An 11,787-nucleotide genomic window follows, 5' to 3' on the forward strand; every position below is an offset into this window, starting at 1 on the left:
AAAATTTTTTAGTTAAAATGTCATTTTCTAACCATAATGGTGACATTAGATTTTTTTAAATGTCTTTACCTGAAAAATTAAAAACCAGGGCCGGCCCATGGCTCACTTGGGAGAGTGTGGTGTTGGTAACACCAAGGACGCGGGTTCGGATCCCTATACAGGGATGGCTGGTTGGCTCACTTGGGAGAGCGTGGTGCTGACAACACCAAGTCAAGGGTTAAGATGCCCTTACTGATTATCTTTAAAAAAAAAAATAAATTAAAAACCAGCATGCCAAAAACCAGCATATCAGTCCCCCAAATTATTTGGAAATTCTATTGGGAATTTCCAGAAAATCCAAACAGCTGGGAACCACTGGCTTAGCTTGCTGAAGGTTAAAGAGCTTCCTGATCCCTGACAGCAGGAAGCGAAATAGGAGACACTTCTGTCTCCTGTCCTCCCACAGAGTCGTGCGACTTTCAGCTGATACTCTTCGGTGAGTTTCAGGCTCCCCCTATTCCAAATATGGTGTGACTTGTTTCTGGCTTAACCTCTTCCCAGGAGTGTTCTAAGGATAAAATATCATGTACTAAAAAGCTTTGGGAAAGAAGGAGCTCTATAAATATATGAGATTACTGTTCCTAAAGACAGCTGGTGTTTTCGGTGGGAAGGGCTGAATGATCCTGGAGGGATCCAGGACAATTTCTCTGCCAGGGCATCTGGGGAAAATGACCAGCATCACTCATAAAACATGCAAACGTTCCACTGACAAGTCGGGCCAGACAGCAGAGACAACGGGCCTCCTGAGGAGCTTCTCTTTCCTCCCTCAGAGGGCACAGGTCCAAGTGCAACTAGAACTCAGGGAACCTTGAGTTCTAGTTCATGTCTCAGGGACATGCCCATGGACCTACCACAGGTCACCTAACCTGCCCTCACTTAGGCTTTTCCAGCTCTAAAAAGTACAGATGTTTGTTCGGTCCTCTTTTCACAAGGATGTTACAGAGCTGTGAGAAAACATAATCCATTCCTAATATCTCACTATACAGATTATCCAGTTAATGTTTAATTCCTGCCACCTTTAAAAATAATGTGCGACTTTTATTTTAGTGTTTAATTACAGAATAGATTTCTCTATGATTGTACCTCATGAATCACATTTGTGGGCCATTCCCCTTGCCATAGGCTAAGAGGTGCACAGGAAATGGAAAATCGTTTTACCATGAGTTGGAGCCATAACAGCAAAGGAGGTTTGGACCTGATGCTTTGACCAAAATAGACATAAGTACAATACACTGCAAACTAAAAACATAGTGTTTGGGGAAATTTGCGTGCTGGTTTCCTCCCTCCTACACATAGCCAAGAATTAACTGGAGATGAAAGCTCTTTGATCTTTAGAAAGCAGAAGCATCAGGCTGCCCAGGGTAAGCGATCAACAACTTTTGTTTGAACTTGTCTGGTATTTCACATTTATCAGCCCTATTATAAGCCAACAGTCTTACTGACTTTAGCCAAGTTTGGCACTCTCAGTTCCTGTGATCCTGCAGGTAATGTCACCCTGAACAAGCTGGTAGCTCGCAAAATGTTTTCAGGTATCTCCAAGTTGTGTGAAATGACGCCTCGCTTGAAAGTCACTCTACTGCCACGTGTTCTTACTTGAACTGACTGGAGGCAGGAGCACAGGGTGAAAGAAAGAGCAGTCAGACAGTTTAAAATCCCATTTCCTGCTTGGCTCCATCTCCCCCGACTTTCATCTTCCTACACTTTCCAGCTCAAGCCACACCTTGCCCAGACACCTTCCTTTGTTGTTATCCCTGCCATTTCTGAGATGCAATGATTTGCCTTCCTGTCCCCCTGTTAGACTGTAAACCACCTAGAGGGTGTATACTAGTCCTACTTATGTTTGAACTCCCAGCATTTCAGTGCTTAGTACACAAAATAAATGTTAGACGAATACGCAGGGGCATGCACGACTATACCAGAACTGGGCTCCCAGCCCGCCATTGGTAAGCCAGGCTTGCTCTACGAGCCCTTTCTCTAGTATCAAGTGAGAATCATGTTAAGATGTTGAAAATCCTTTTGCTCTTGGTGACAAGTATCAGGCATTTTTAAGACAGCTAGTTGGGAATGGCAGGGAGAAGAGGTGGAAGGGATTGGTCTCATAGCTGAGAAGATGTCTCTTTGCAAAACAAGTCCAGATGATGACCGCTTGCAAGTCCCTGGCCTTGGTAACATAATCTAACTACCTAATCAATTCACAGAACACAGTTAGGAAGAACTATCAATCTAGTAGGGAAGAAGCTAACTGATGCAAACTTCAGGATAAATAAAACAGAGGGGAAAGGGGGTGGAGGAAAGAAGGAGGTTCAGCCAGATGTACTTAAAACCTCTTCTCTCTAGGAGGAGTTCAAAATGAGAGGGGGCCTTTTGGGGCAGAATTGCAGAAACACCTGGGCACCCAGAGCACAAGATGAGTGGAAGTGAGGCAGGGCTTGAAAGGCTGGGTGGAGGTTGGCAAGGCAGCCGTTCAGGAAGGAGGCTGGGCTCCCATCTGGAGAGCCAAGGGGCCGGGGCTGCTGAACAGATGGAGAGAAAGTTGCAGCTGGTGAAAATGCACTTTCATGTGTAAAGTTTGGTCCTGAGAGGATTGCGATTTCCAATTCTGAAGGCAGCAGTGGCCAGGTGGCTCTGCTCCATGCCCCGCCTTCCCCCTGCCCCCCTCCTGTTGCCACTCAGAAAACTCAGACACCATGCCTCCCACCAGCATCCCTTTCAACAGGCAGAAGCTGGCATGGTGGATGGAAGAGGGCTGCAATGCTTTGGCGGCTGAAGGAGGCAGGGGAATAAGAGGAATTAATCTAGCCTCCCCAGAAGGGGACCAGGTTGACCAAGAGCAGATGGAGAGATGGAGGGAAGAACGGAATCAGGAAAAGTACATTTACAGACCTTCCAAAGCTGTTCATGATATATATGCACTGGGTCTCTACTCTGGTTCTGGCTGAGCTTTGGCTGAAGGGGAGGCAGTGGGGAAATGGGAACACACAACAGAGGCTCTGAGTTCGTTTTACCCCCATCTCAAGAGACGTTTCTTAAGGAGAACGTACCTTTAGTTTTTTATGAAATACTTGCCCACCAGAGCTTTAACAGATAAGTGATTTTTACATACTCTGGCTCTAACTGACAGCCACCTGTCTTAGCATATTTAGAGCCTCACATTGGAACAGAGGTTGCTAGCCCAACTGCACAATCTCTGAAGGTTCCTCCGACTACTGCTCAGACTGGCAGGGAACTCCCCACCCAACCATGTTAACCACACCTGAAAGGAAGCAGCTTGGGTCACAAGCACCAAGCTCCACCTCTTCCTTCTCTCTTTATTTGTGCTACACTGTGCTCCAAGTCATCAAGAGCAGAAACCACCAACTCTGTCTTGTTAAAAATCCAAGTGCCTTTTTCAGAATATGTGATTTTGCTTCCATTGGTTTTTTTTTGTTTTTTTTTAAAAAAAGACTGGAACTCAGTCTCTTATACCTATTGAGTCCATTTTCCCAAGAGATGTCTCTGTTTGAGATAATAACTTAAATACTCTTGGAGTGGAGATAGTCTCTCTCTTCCTAGTGGGATGTCTTCTTAGCTCCTTTCCCAAACTTGGCATCAAGACCAAGACCTACGGAAAGGGAGAAAATGGGCTTAGTTTTATGAGGTATAATTAAACTTACCAATGATTTGGGGGGTGGGGGTAGGGTATCGGTTTTGGTTCTCCAAAATCGAGGCTTTAAATAAAATAAATTTCAGGACACTGGTTTCATATAACTTCCTCAGAGACAAGAGAATGGCATCAAACGAAAAAAATCACCAAGATACTGGTAATTATATACATACATATATAAAATATAGAAAGACTGAAAGAAACTTAAGAGTTAAAAATTCTAAGCTATTTCTCTCAGTTCATTCATAGCAGCATAAGTCAGTAGGGAATAAGCATAATAATTCTATCCTGCTCAGGATCTGGGGAAATCCAAGTCATTGAAAGAAAATCACTAAGATGAAATATGCATTAGGAAGGCTGGATTAGAAATAACACTTCCTGGGCCGGCCCGTGGCTCACTCGGGAGAGTGCGGTGCTGATAACACCAAGGCCCCGAGTTCGGATCCCTATATAGGGATGGCCGGTTGGCTCATCGGCTGAGCGTGGTGCTAACAACACCAAGCCAAGGGTTGAGATCCCCTTACCGGTCATCTTTAAAAAAAAAAAAAATAACACTTCCTTTTTCCTTAAAAGTTTTTTTTCTTTAAAATAACTAAATATTTCACAACACCAAGCCAAGGGTTGAGATCCCCTTACCGGTCATCTTTAAAAAAAATAAATAAATAACACTTCCTTTTTCCTTAAAAGTTTTTTTTCTTTAAAATAACTAAATATTTCATAAATATGCAAGCAAATTTTAGGAAAAAATAAAGCTGTGTCACTGTCTCTCTGTGTGGCCCAGAGGAATGCCTGCTCTGGATGGAACTTACCAAGGAACACAAGCACAGTGCCCACCCACTGCATGGGGCTGATAGGATTGGCGAAGAGGATCACAGAGGCCAAAATGGTGAAGAACTTTCGAGTTGTGGTGATGATGGAGCAGGTCAGGGGGCCAAAATACACAACTGTCATGAAGATGAAGCTCTAGAGAGAGATAGAGAAAGGTAGGGTCAGGCTGATACTTGGGTATCTGACATGAGGTCTAAAGTCTGTAACAGATGTCAGAGCTAATCTTGTCACCCTTCTTCTCCCAGCCAGGCCGTTCTTGCTCAGGGAACTAACTGCCATAGTGGGGGAGCTAAGCGTTCCCTCTCAAGCACTCACCTGACCCAGGGCACTGGTCAGGCCAAAGAGCAGGATATTATAGATGATGGTAGGGTACCTTTCAGCAAAGCTCAGGAACAACCAGAGCTCCCCAGTGAACAGGATTCCTAGAAAGAAATGTCAAAAGATGAATGATGCATCTTGTGTGCCCATATCCACGTGTACACCCATGTGCAAACACATGGCCGGCTGAAGTACTGTAAAGGAGGGTGGGGCGTGGGAAAGTGTATGGGGTAGGTCTGTACTCTCCCATCATGCGTCTTTCTCATATTTTTTTCTGATTAGAGAAACTAACTAAAGACTCAATTTTGTTAGAAAGGCTTGAAAGTTAATGAGTCACTTCTACCAGAGTGGTTGAAAGCAGAGATCCTCAGATGGTGTAGAGATACTGACCCACACATCCCTAGCACAAGGAAGCCCCAAGCCTGGGTCACCTCCAGCCATCAGCAGCCTCCTCCGTTAAGCCCAGTGTGCTGTGCAAAAAATACTTTCTGCATGTGCCCAGACTTGAAGAAAGTTAGGAAGCACTGATTTCAAAGCAAATGTATTCATGATTGAACTGTATTCGGTGTACACCTAAGTCTGTTTCCTGTGAGCACTATACCAATATCTCATTTCCTTCTCGAGAGGGAAAGTTCGCAGATGCCCCATGTGTTTTACTACTGTGTGTCTTCCCATGATACCTGGCACAGTTCTACCCCTCATTGTGCTAGTAATAAGTAGCAAGCAGATCATGATGGTGCATGTTTTTAGCGACTTCGACAAAGCGGCAATTTGGAACTAATTCAGGCCCTTGCCCTGGGCAAAGGTAGCAACTGGCAGCTGAGCTAGTGATCAACTGGATGAGGGCAGTCTGCCCTCTGGTGAGACATGGAAAGAATAACAGAACTACTCCTTACCGGCTCCCAGCAGCAATGTTGACCAAAGGTTGACGTTCAACATCATGTGGTTGGAACCTGTTTGGTAATGAGCCCGCATGTGGTCCTGGGAAACACCCGTCAGTCCATCCAGGGTCAGAGACAACAACTGGGAAAGAAAAGAAGTAGCTTGCAGTGAGGTGGCCAACAGGGCCCCTCTCCAATCCAGGACACAGGATTCTCACCCTCCAGTTCCTTGGAAAGCTGTTGCCTTAAGATAGGATCTTCAGAACAAAATGCTGCCATTTGGTCATGGGTGGGTGTGAAGAGACCATGCTAGCACCCCCCTTCCCCCAGGCAGTAGACTGACAGGCTAAGTGAGCCACATAATTATACTGTAATTAGAGTAAAGAAAGAAGCCTACCACTTCCCAGCATAAAGCCTTGAAGCTGGTGTGCAGGGGCCTAAACACAGGCCATAGTGAGACATATATGTTCCTTCATTAAAGCTGGAAAGGTTAGCTCATTTGGTTAGAATGCGGTGTTATAACATAAAGATCAAGGATTCAGATCCCTGTACTGGCCAGCCGCCAAAAATAAGAAAATAGCTGTAGAGGGGAAATCTAGTCCCAGCAGGTTAGCTTCCTAGCTTGGAATATAGTGTTCCAGATATTGGATTCTGTTGTCAGACTGCCTGGACTAGAATCCTGACTCTTCCGCTAAAATAGCCATGTGACCATGGGTAGGTAACTTAACCTCTCTGTGCCTCAATTCCTTCACCTGTAAAATGGATATGACTACCTATGAGATTACTGTTGCAAAATTAATCAAATAATATATAAAACACTTGGAATAGTGCCTGATACATAAGCAATAGCTAATACTGTATTTTATTATTTTTTTTTTGGTTACTGGCCAGTGAATTTTATTATTCTTAACTCTGGTTTCCAGGTTTATTGGAAAGCCAGAGGGAGAGACATACTACTCCTTCCCTCTTTGTTCACAGGTCTCTGTGACCTCACATGAGGATTTAGACACATAGTTATCTCTTCCCCAGAAGAAGAGTTGAGCTGTAGTTAAATATTTCAGGCTTCCCAATATGGCCTTAGCAAAGGCAGAGACCCTGCAGCAAAGAGCAGAAATGAAGGCCCGGAGCACCACAGGTGCCCTCAAGACATATGACTGTCCTTCTGCCTGCCTAGGTGGGGCTGTCCTTTGGTTAAGTTTGCTGGAAAAGGCTACCTTCCCCAACAGAATCACATACCAGGAGCAGTTCTCCGTAGCCGACTGCATGTTCTTCCATCCCAACTACTCTCTTGGGTTTGTACATGAAAAGGGCCACTCCAGCCACAATTAGCAACACACACAGGTACTTGGCCAGTGGGTACTTCTTCTTCAAGAGGGTCACCCCAAGGAGCATGACTACAGGCAAAAAACAGAGTGGAAAATTCAGGTACCCACAGTTATTGATGGCCCCAACACCCTCCTCCCAGGAGCCAAAAAAAGATTCAGGCAGAAAAGAACATTTGAGAATGAAGGGCTATAGAGGCCAAGAAGGAGGGTGCCAGGCTGGTACCCAGATAAAAATGATTGAGCAACAGGATTGAGTATAAGTCAGGGAAAGGTAAAGAACAAGGGTGAAATGTCTTGGAAAGGGTAGCCAAACAGTGGGGAATAGAGGGGAAGGATGAGAAGTTGAGAGAAAGAAATTGATGATCAAGATAGGATTTAGTGTGTCTAGTAAGTCAGGGAAAGGTAAAGAACAAGGGTGAAATGTCTTGGAAAGGGTAGCCAAACAGTGGGAAATAGAGGGGAAGGATGAGAAGTTGAGAGAAAGAAATTGATGATCAAGATAGGATTTAGTGTGTCTAGTGACAATGTAAACACATGGCACACAAAATGACTGAACATGTGAAGCAGACTAAGTCAGCCTATAGCTCCCATTAAGGATTACCAGCCTATGAACACTACGGGAAGTGACAGATGACAGGTGGACAGAGGGAAGGACTGGAGGAAAGTCCCTGGAGATAGCTATGATGTGACGATGAAGCCCAGAGGATTCTGGCAGAGGAAGAGAGAGCTTACTACAGGAAGAGTGGGGACAGAAGATGGAGACCATCTTCTTCTGCTTACCTGGGATTGGCTTGCAGGATTTACCAAGGACCTGAAATTAAATTCAGCAAATAATTTCTGAGCATCTGTGATGTGCCATGTACTATGCTAGGTGCTGCATTGATTAAGATGAGTAAGTGTAGAGCCTGCACCAGGGATCTCAGCCTCAGAAAGCAGCCCTTTCATGGCCCAAACCACCGCCACTAAACCCCAGTTCTATGGTTCCATACACTCTGAATTTCTCAAACACACTCTCCCAGGGTTGTTATCTTTTTATTTAAGTCACAGACCTGAGGAAAAAAAACCCTTAGTCTTTTTCAAACAATTTCTGAGCCAACCCTCATTCCACCCTGAGGTTTCACCTGAGTTGGGTAGTTGACAAACTGTAGTGCTGAGTTGCTGGAGACCATAGCACCCAGATAGGAGACAGAACAGGCAGCATAGAGCCAGCTCCGAGTACGATCCACCCTGGCAGTGTCAAAAAACTGGATCACTGGCAGAAGACAAAAAAACAAACAAACAAACAAAAAAAAACATACAAGAGAAACCTGGTGGGGCTAGGATGGACCACTAAGCAAAAGTTGAAGCCACGGGAAAGGAACCTGTCTGTCAAATAAGACACAAATTATTTCTGTCCTCTTAGACTGGGAAATTTCTGAAAATTATTCAACTCTCCAGTTCCACCTCAGCCTAACACAAACGCACATGTAGGGCAGAGGTGGGGGCCTCATTCAGTTCGAGGGACACTTAGCCCTGCTGCTACTCCCCATGGAACAAAGCTCAAAACATACTTGAAGCTGACACTTAAAGGAAAGTCAAAGGGACAAAAAAAAAAAAAGTTTTAAGTATTCTCATTGGGGATTTGGAACACAGAAAAGCCATTCTCTGCACGCTTCTGACTCAGAAGTTGCTCTAATTTAAAGACATAATATTTTACCCCACTTCAAAGTCATTACTTTTACAGACTGCACAGAGAGGCTGTGTAAGTACTAAAGGGGGTGGAAGTCATGAGGGTTAGACCTTAGGGTTGAATCAATGCTTAATGCCCAGGATACAGAGAAGATGTGGGTGGGACCCAACAAATTACTATCTAGGTACTCACAGATCTTGGCAAACACAGCATTGATCACACATTGGATGAAGACCAAAGTTAAGGCAAAGGTAAATGTCTCCTGCTTGGCTCCCTCCCCATACTTTCCTCTTGTTCTAAGAATGAAATGCATGAGAAAGAGAGGGGAGAAATTAGTATATTTCACTGACTGTCATCTAGCATGTCCAGAATCACTGAAAGCTTTAAAATTATCTTGCCTGTCTGGATGTAAGGTAAGTTCGTAAGGCTCGTTGGGCTCATTTACAAAAAGGACTGATAATACTGGATCTAGAAACCAGATATCCCAACCTGCTGATTCCATAGCCTAGGGAAAGAATATCCATAAAGGATGGAGCTAGAAGAAACACGGAAAATTACATGGTGAAACCAGGCAGGAGAAGATGATGTCTGGGCTACGGCAGCATGCCCAAGGGCTAAAGAGTAGGCCGTCTACTAGCATTTGGGAGTTCCAAAGAGGAGCCGTCTTAGGTCATGGAAATCAGCCGGGGGTATAAGTTTCAGCCTGTAAAAATCAAGTCCTCAGAACCAACAAGGGGAAAACAGCTAAGAGAAGAGAAATAACCAGGTTCCGAGCATCCAGAAGACAACTCTGGCATTTTGGAGTTCTGGAGAGGTTCAGCCGCTGCTGCAGAGGTTGCAGGCTGCTGGGAGGGCGACACAGCCGGTGGGGAGGACAGAGAGGAAAGCCCAGGACCGGGGGCAGGAGGCCACAGGCTGGGGAGAGCGAGCTGGATGGAGGGAATGTCTGCGTTCCCACACCGAGGGTCTACTCACATCTTTTCCTGCAGGATCCCATAGTAGAAATAGCAGACAAAGACGCCTAGGAAGCAGAGAGGCAGGCGCAGCCGGTCGGGCACCAGGGAGCTGCTAGCGGCCATGAGTCGCCCGGACGAGCCGACCGGAGACCCGCTCACAGCTGGCAGCGGCAGCGGCGGCGGGGGCAACAGTTCCAGCCGCACATCGCCGACCGGCATCAGGGGCCTCATAGAAGCTACATGCGACCGCTACTCAGGAGGGCCCAGCAGTCACCGCCAGAACTGCCAGCTCATGGCGGCCGAGGGGGAAAGTCCTCAGAACCTAGCAACCGCTTCCTAGGAAAGAAGACCCGCCCTGAGGCCTTGGCTCCATTTCTGGTGGCTCCAAGAGCCAGCTTCCTGGAGATTAATCTCTCGCTTTCGAGATTTTCCGATCAGGCACGTCCGAGGACAACTACAATCCTTTGTTCGACGGGGTGGCCTAGGAGATACCCGGACGTGGAGTGTGACGTATAAGGACGTGGAGGTCACCAATTGGCTGGGCTGTGTGAAGACGGACAGGTGAGCGGGCAAGGAGGCAGTGCAGCGGGCAGAGCAAATCAAATCGTCTTTTTCCGGGTAGGCAGTCAGGCTTCTGCTGGGTCCTAACGCCAGGAAACTCCCAGTGGAGCCTCAGCGCCCCCTAGCTGCTGCCCAGCGTCAGCGACTCTACCCGCTTTGGAGAGCAGTCCTCACGTACATCACTAGGCTTGCAACGCGGAGAGCGCCACAGTAAGACTCTGCTAGGTCAGAGCTCTTGTCCCAGCTCTATCACTTACAAGCAGGGTAACCTACGCGTGTCACCTAAATTCTGAGCCACAGTTTTCCCAGTCTGTAAACTAGCGATAATTAGTAACAGCCACCCTGTTGCCTCTCGAGTGTTCTGAGGATCAAATGAGCTGAAGTTTGTGAAAGTGTTTTATAAACTGTAAAGTGTGCTGCACAAGTTTAAAGTATTATTAGTCATTATTCTTTCTCAACTCTGATCTTATTTTTTCACACCCTGGAGGTGGAAATGGAAGCTTATTAAAGTGAATTTTCTTCAAGGATTTACAACTTGCCAACGATGGAGCAAACCCTTTGGCTGCCCTCTAGATTTTTTCCCGTTAATCAGCTCCTCGTTGGACCCCTTCCTCATCCAAGTGTTGGGTCTCCACCTGCTGGCACAAATTGCTAGGGCAAGATTGACCCCAGGTCTTTCCACTACCACTCCCAAACCCCCACTTGGTAAATGGCCCAAATCTCAGGAAGCCTGTTTGGACTGTGGGCTGCTATCTGGGTAGAGGCTCCTTCCTTTCCAGCAGCCTGCTCCTTTGGCACAGCCTCAGGCAAAGGAAGGAAACACTGGGCAGCACCACACCCATCACTCCCGGCCTGACTCACTAAGGTTTCGGGGGCAAGCCAGGCATCTTTCAGGGAGAAGGGATAGGAGATAGGGTTTGTACCCAGCCCATGGTCTCGGAGGATCCCCACACATTTGCTCTCTTGCCTGGTGGCTTATTCTACTAAATCAGCCTGTGATTCCAGGGCCCCAAATAGCAGCTGGGGTGAGAGACCTGGGTTCCAGTCCCAGCTCCACCTCTTTACCAGCTGGGACATCAAACAATTCACTTGACCTGAGTCAAATTTCCTCATGTGAAATTAATGGAAATTTAATAACAAGCAGGAGAGGGCTGTGGTTAGAAGCATGGGCACAGGATTCAAATGATCAGGTTTCCAATCCTAGCTCCCCCACTTTGTATCTGTGTCTTTTGGGGCAAGTTGTTCAATCTTTTTGTCTTTCCCTCATCAGTACAATGGGACTTATCACATTTTTCTCATTGAGTGGTTGTCATATTTCAATGATATTTTGTGTAAAGCACTTAATATATGTTTTTGGTGCTTACCAAGCCAAATAGTTGGGAATAACCTGGCTTTGCAATTTGTCCTGAGGTCTTATAAGACAGATACAATTGTACTTGTTATGACTGTCCTTGGGGTAGTCAACTTTTCACCCATAGAATAGGGATAATATGTCTCTTGTTAAAGTGCTTTGTAAATTCTAAAACACCATCAGAATGCTGGGATAGTTATTCCCATTTTCCCCAAA

The 11,787-nt window shown here is 46.0% G+C and overlaps 1 protein-coding gene across 2 annotated transcripts; it reads right to left on the reverse strand.

Moving 5' to 3' along the window:
* Positions 1–1,056: 1,056 nt before the first annotated feature.
* SLC35B1 (solute carrier family 35, member B1) lies at positions 1,057–9,898 on the reverse strand. 2 transcript variants are annotated; one of them, XM_008571797.1, is made up of 9 exons: positions 9,679–9,898; positions 8,896–8,999; positions 8,156–8,286; positions 7,815–7,845; positions 6,946–7,103; positions 5,725–5,851; positions 4,826–4,932; positions 4,492–4,645; positions 1,057–3,640 (listed from the first exon to the last, which is right to left on the reverse strand). In XM_008571797.1, exons 1-9 carry the CDS (start codon positions 9,888–9,890, stop codon positions 3,588–3,590), a joined length of 1,077 nt encoding a protein of 358 aa, XP_008570019.1. In that variant the 5' UTR covers positions 9,891–9,898; the 3' UTR covers positions 1,057–3,587. The 2 variants fall into 2 exon arrangements, with proteins under 2 accessions (XP_008570019.1, XP_008570020.1); XM_008571798.1 differs by having other exon boundaries at positions 8,156–8,261; positions 9,679–9,897.
* Positions 9,899–11,787: the final 1,889 nt, after the last annotated feature.

Source organism: Galeopterus variegatus, unplaced genomic scaffold (genome assembly GCF_000696425.1).
Source record: "Galeopterus variegatus unplaced genomic scaffold, G_variegatus-3.0.2 Scaffold723, whole genome shotgun sequence".
NCBI lineage: Eukaryota > Metazoa > Chordata > Mammalia > Dermoptera > Cynocephalidae > Galeopterus > Galeopterus variegatus.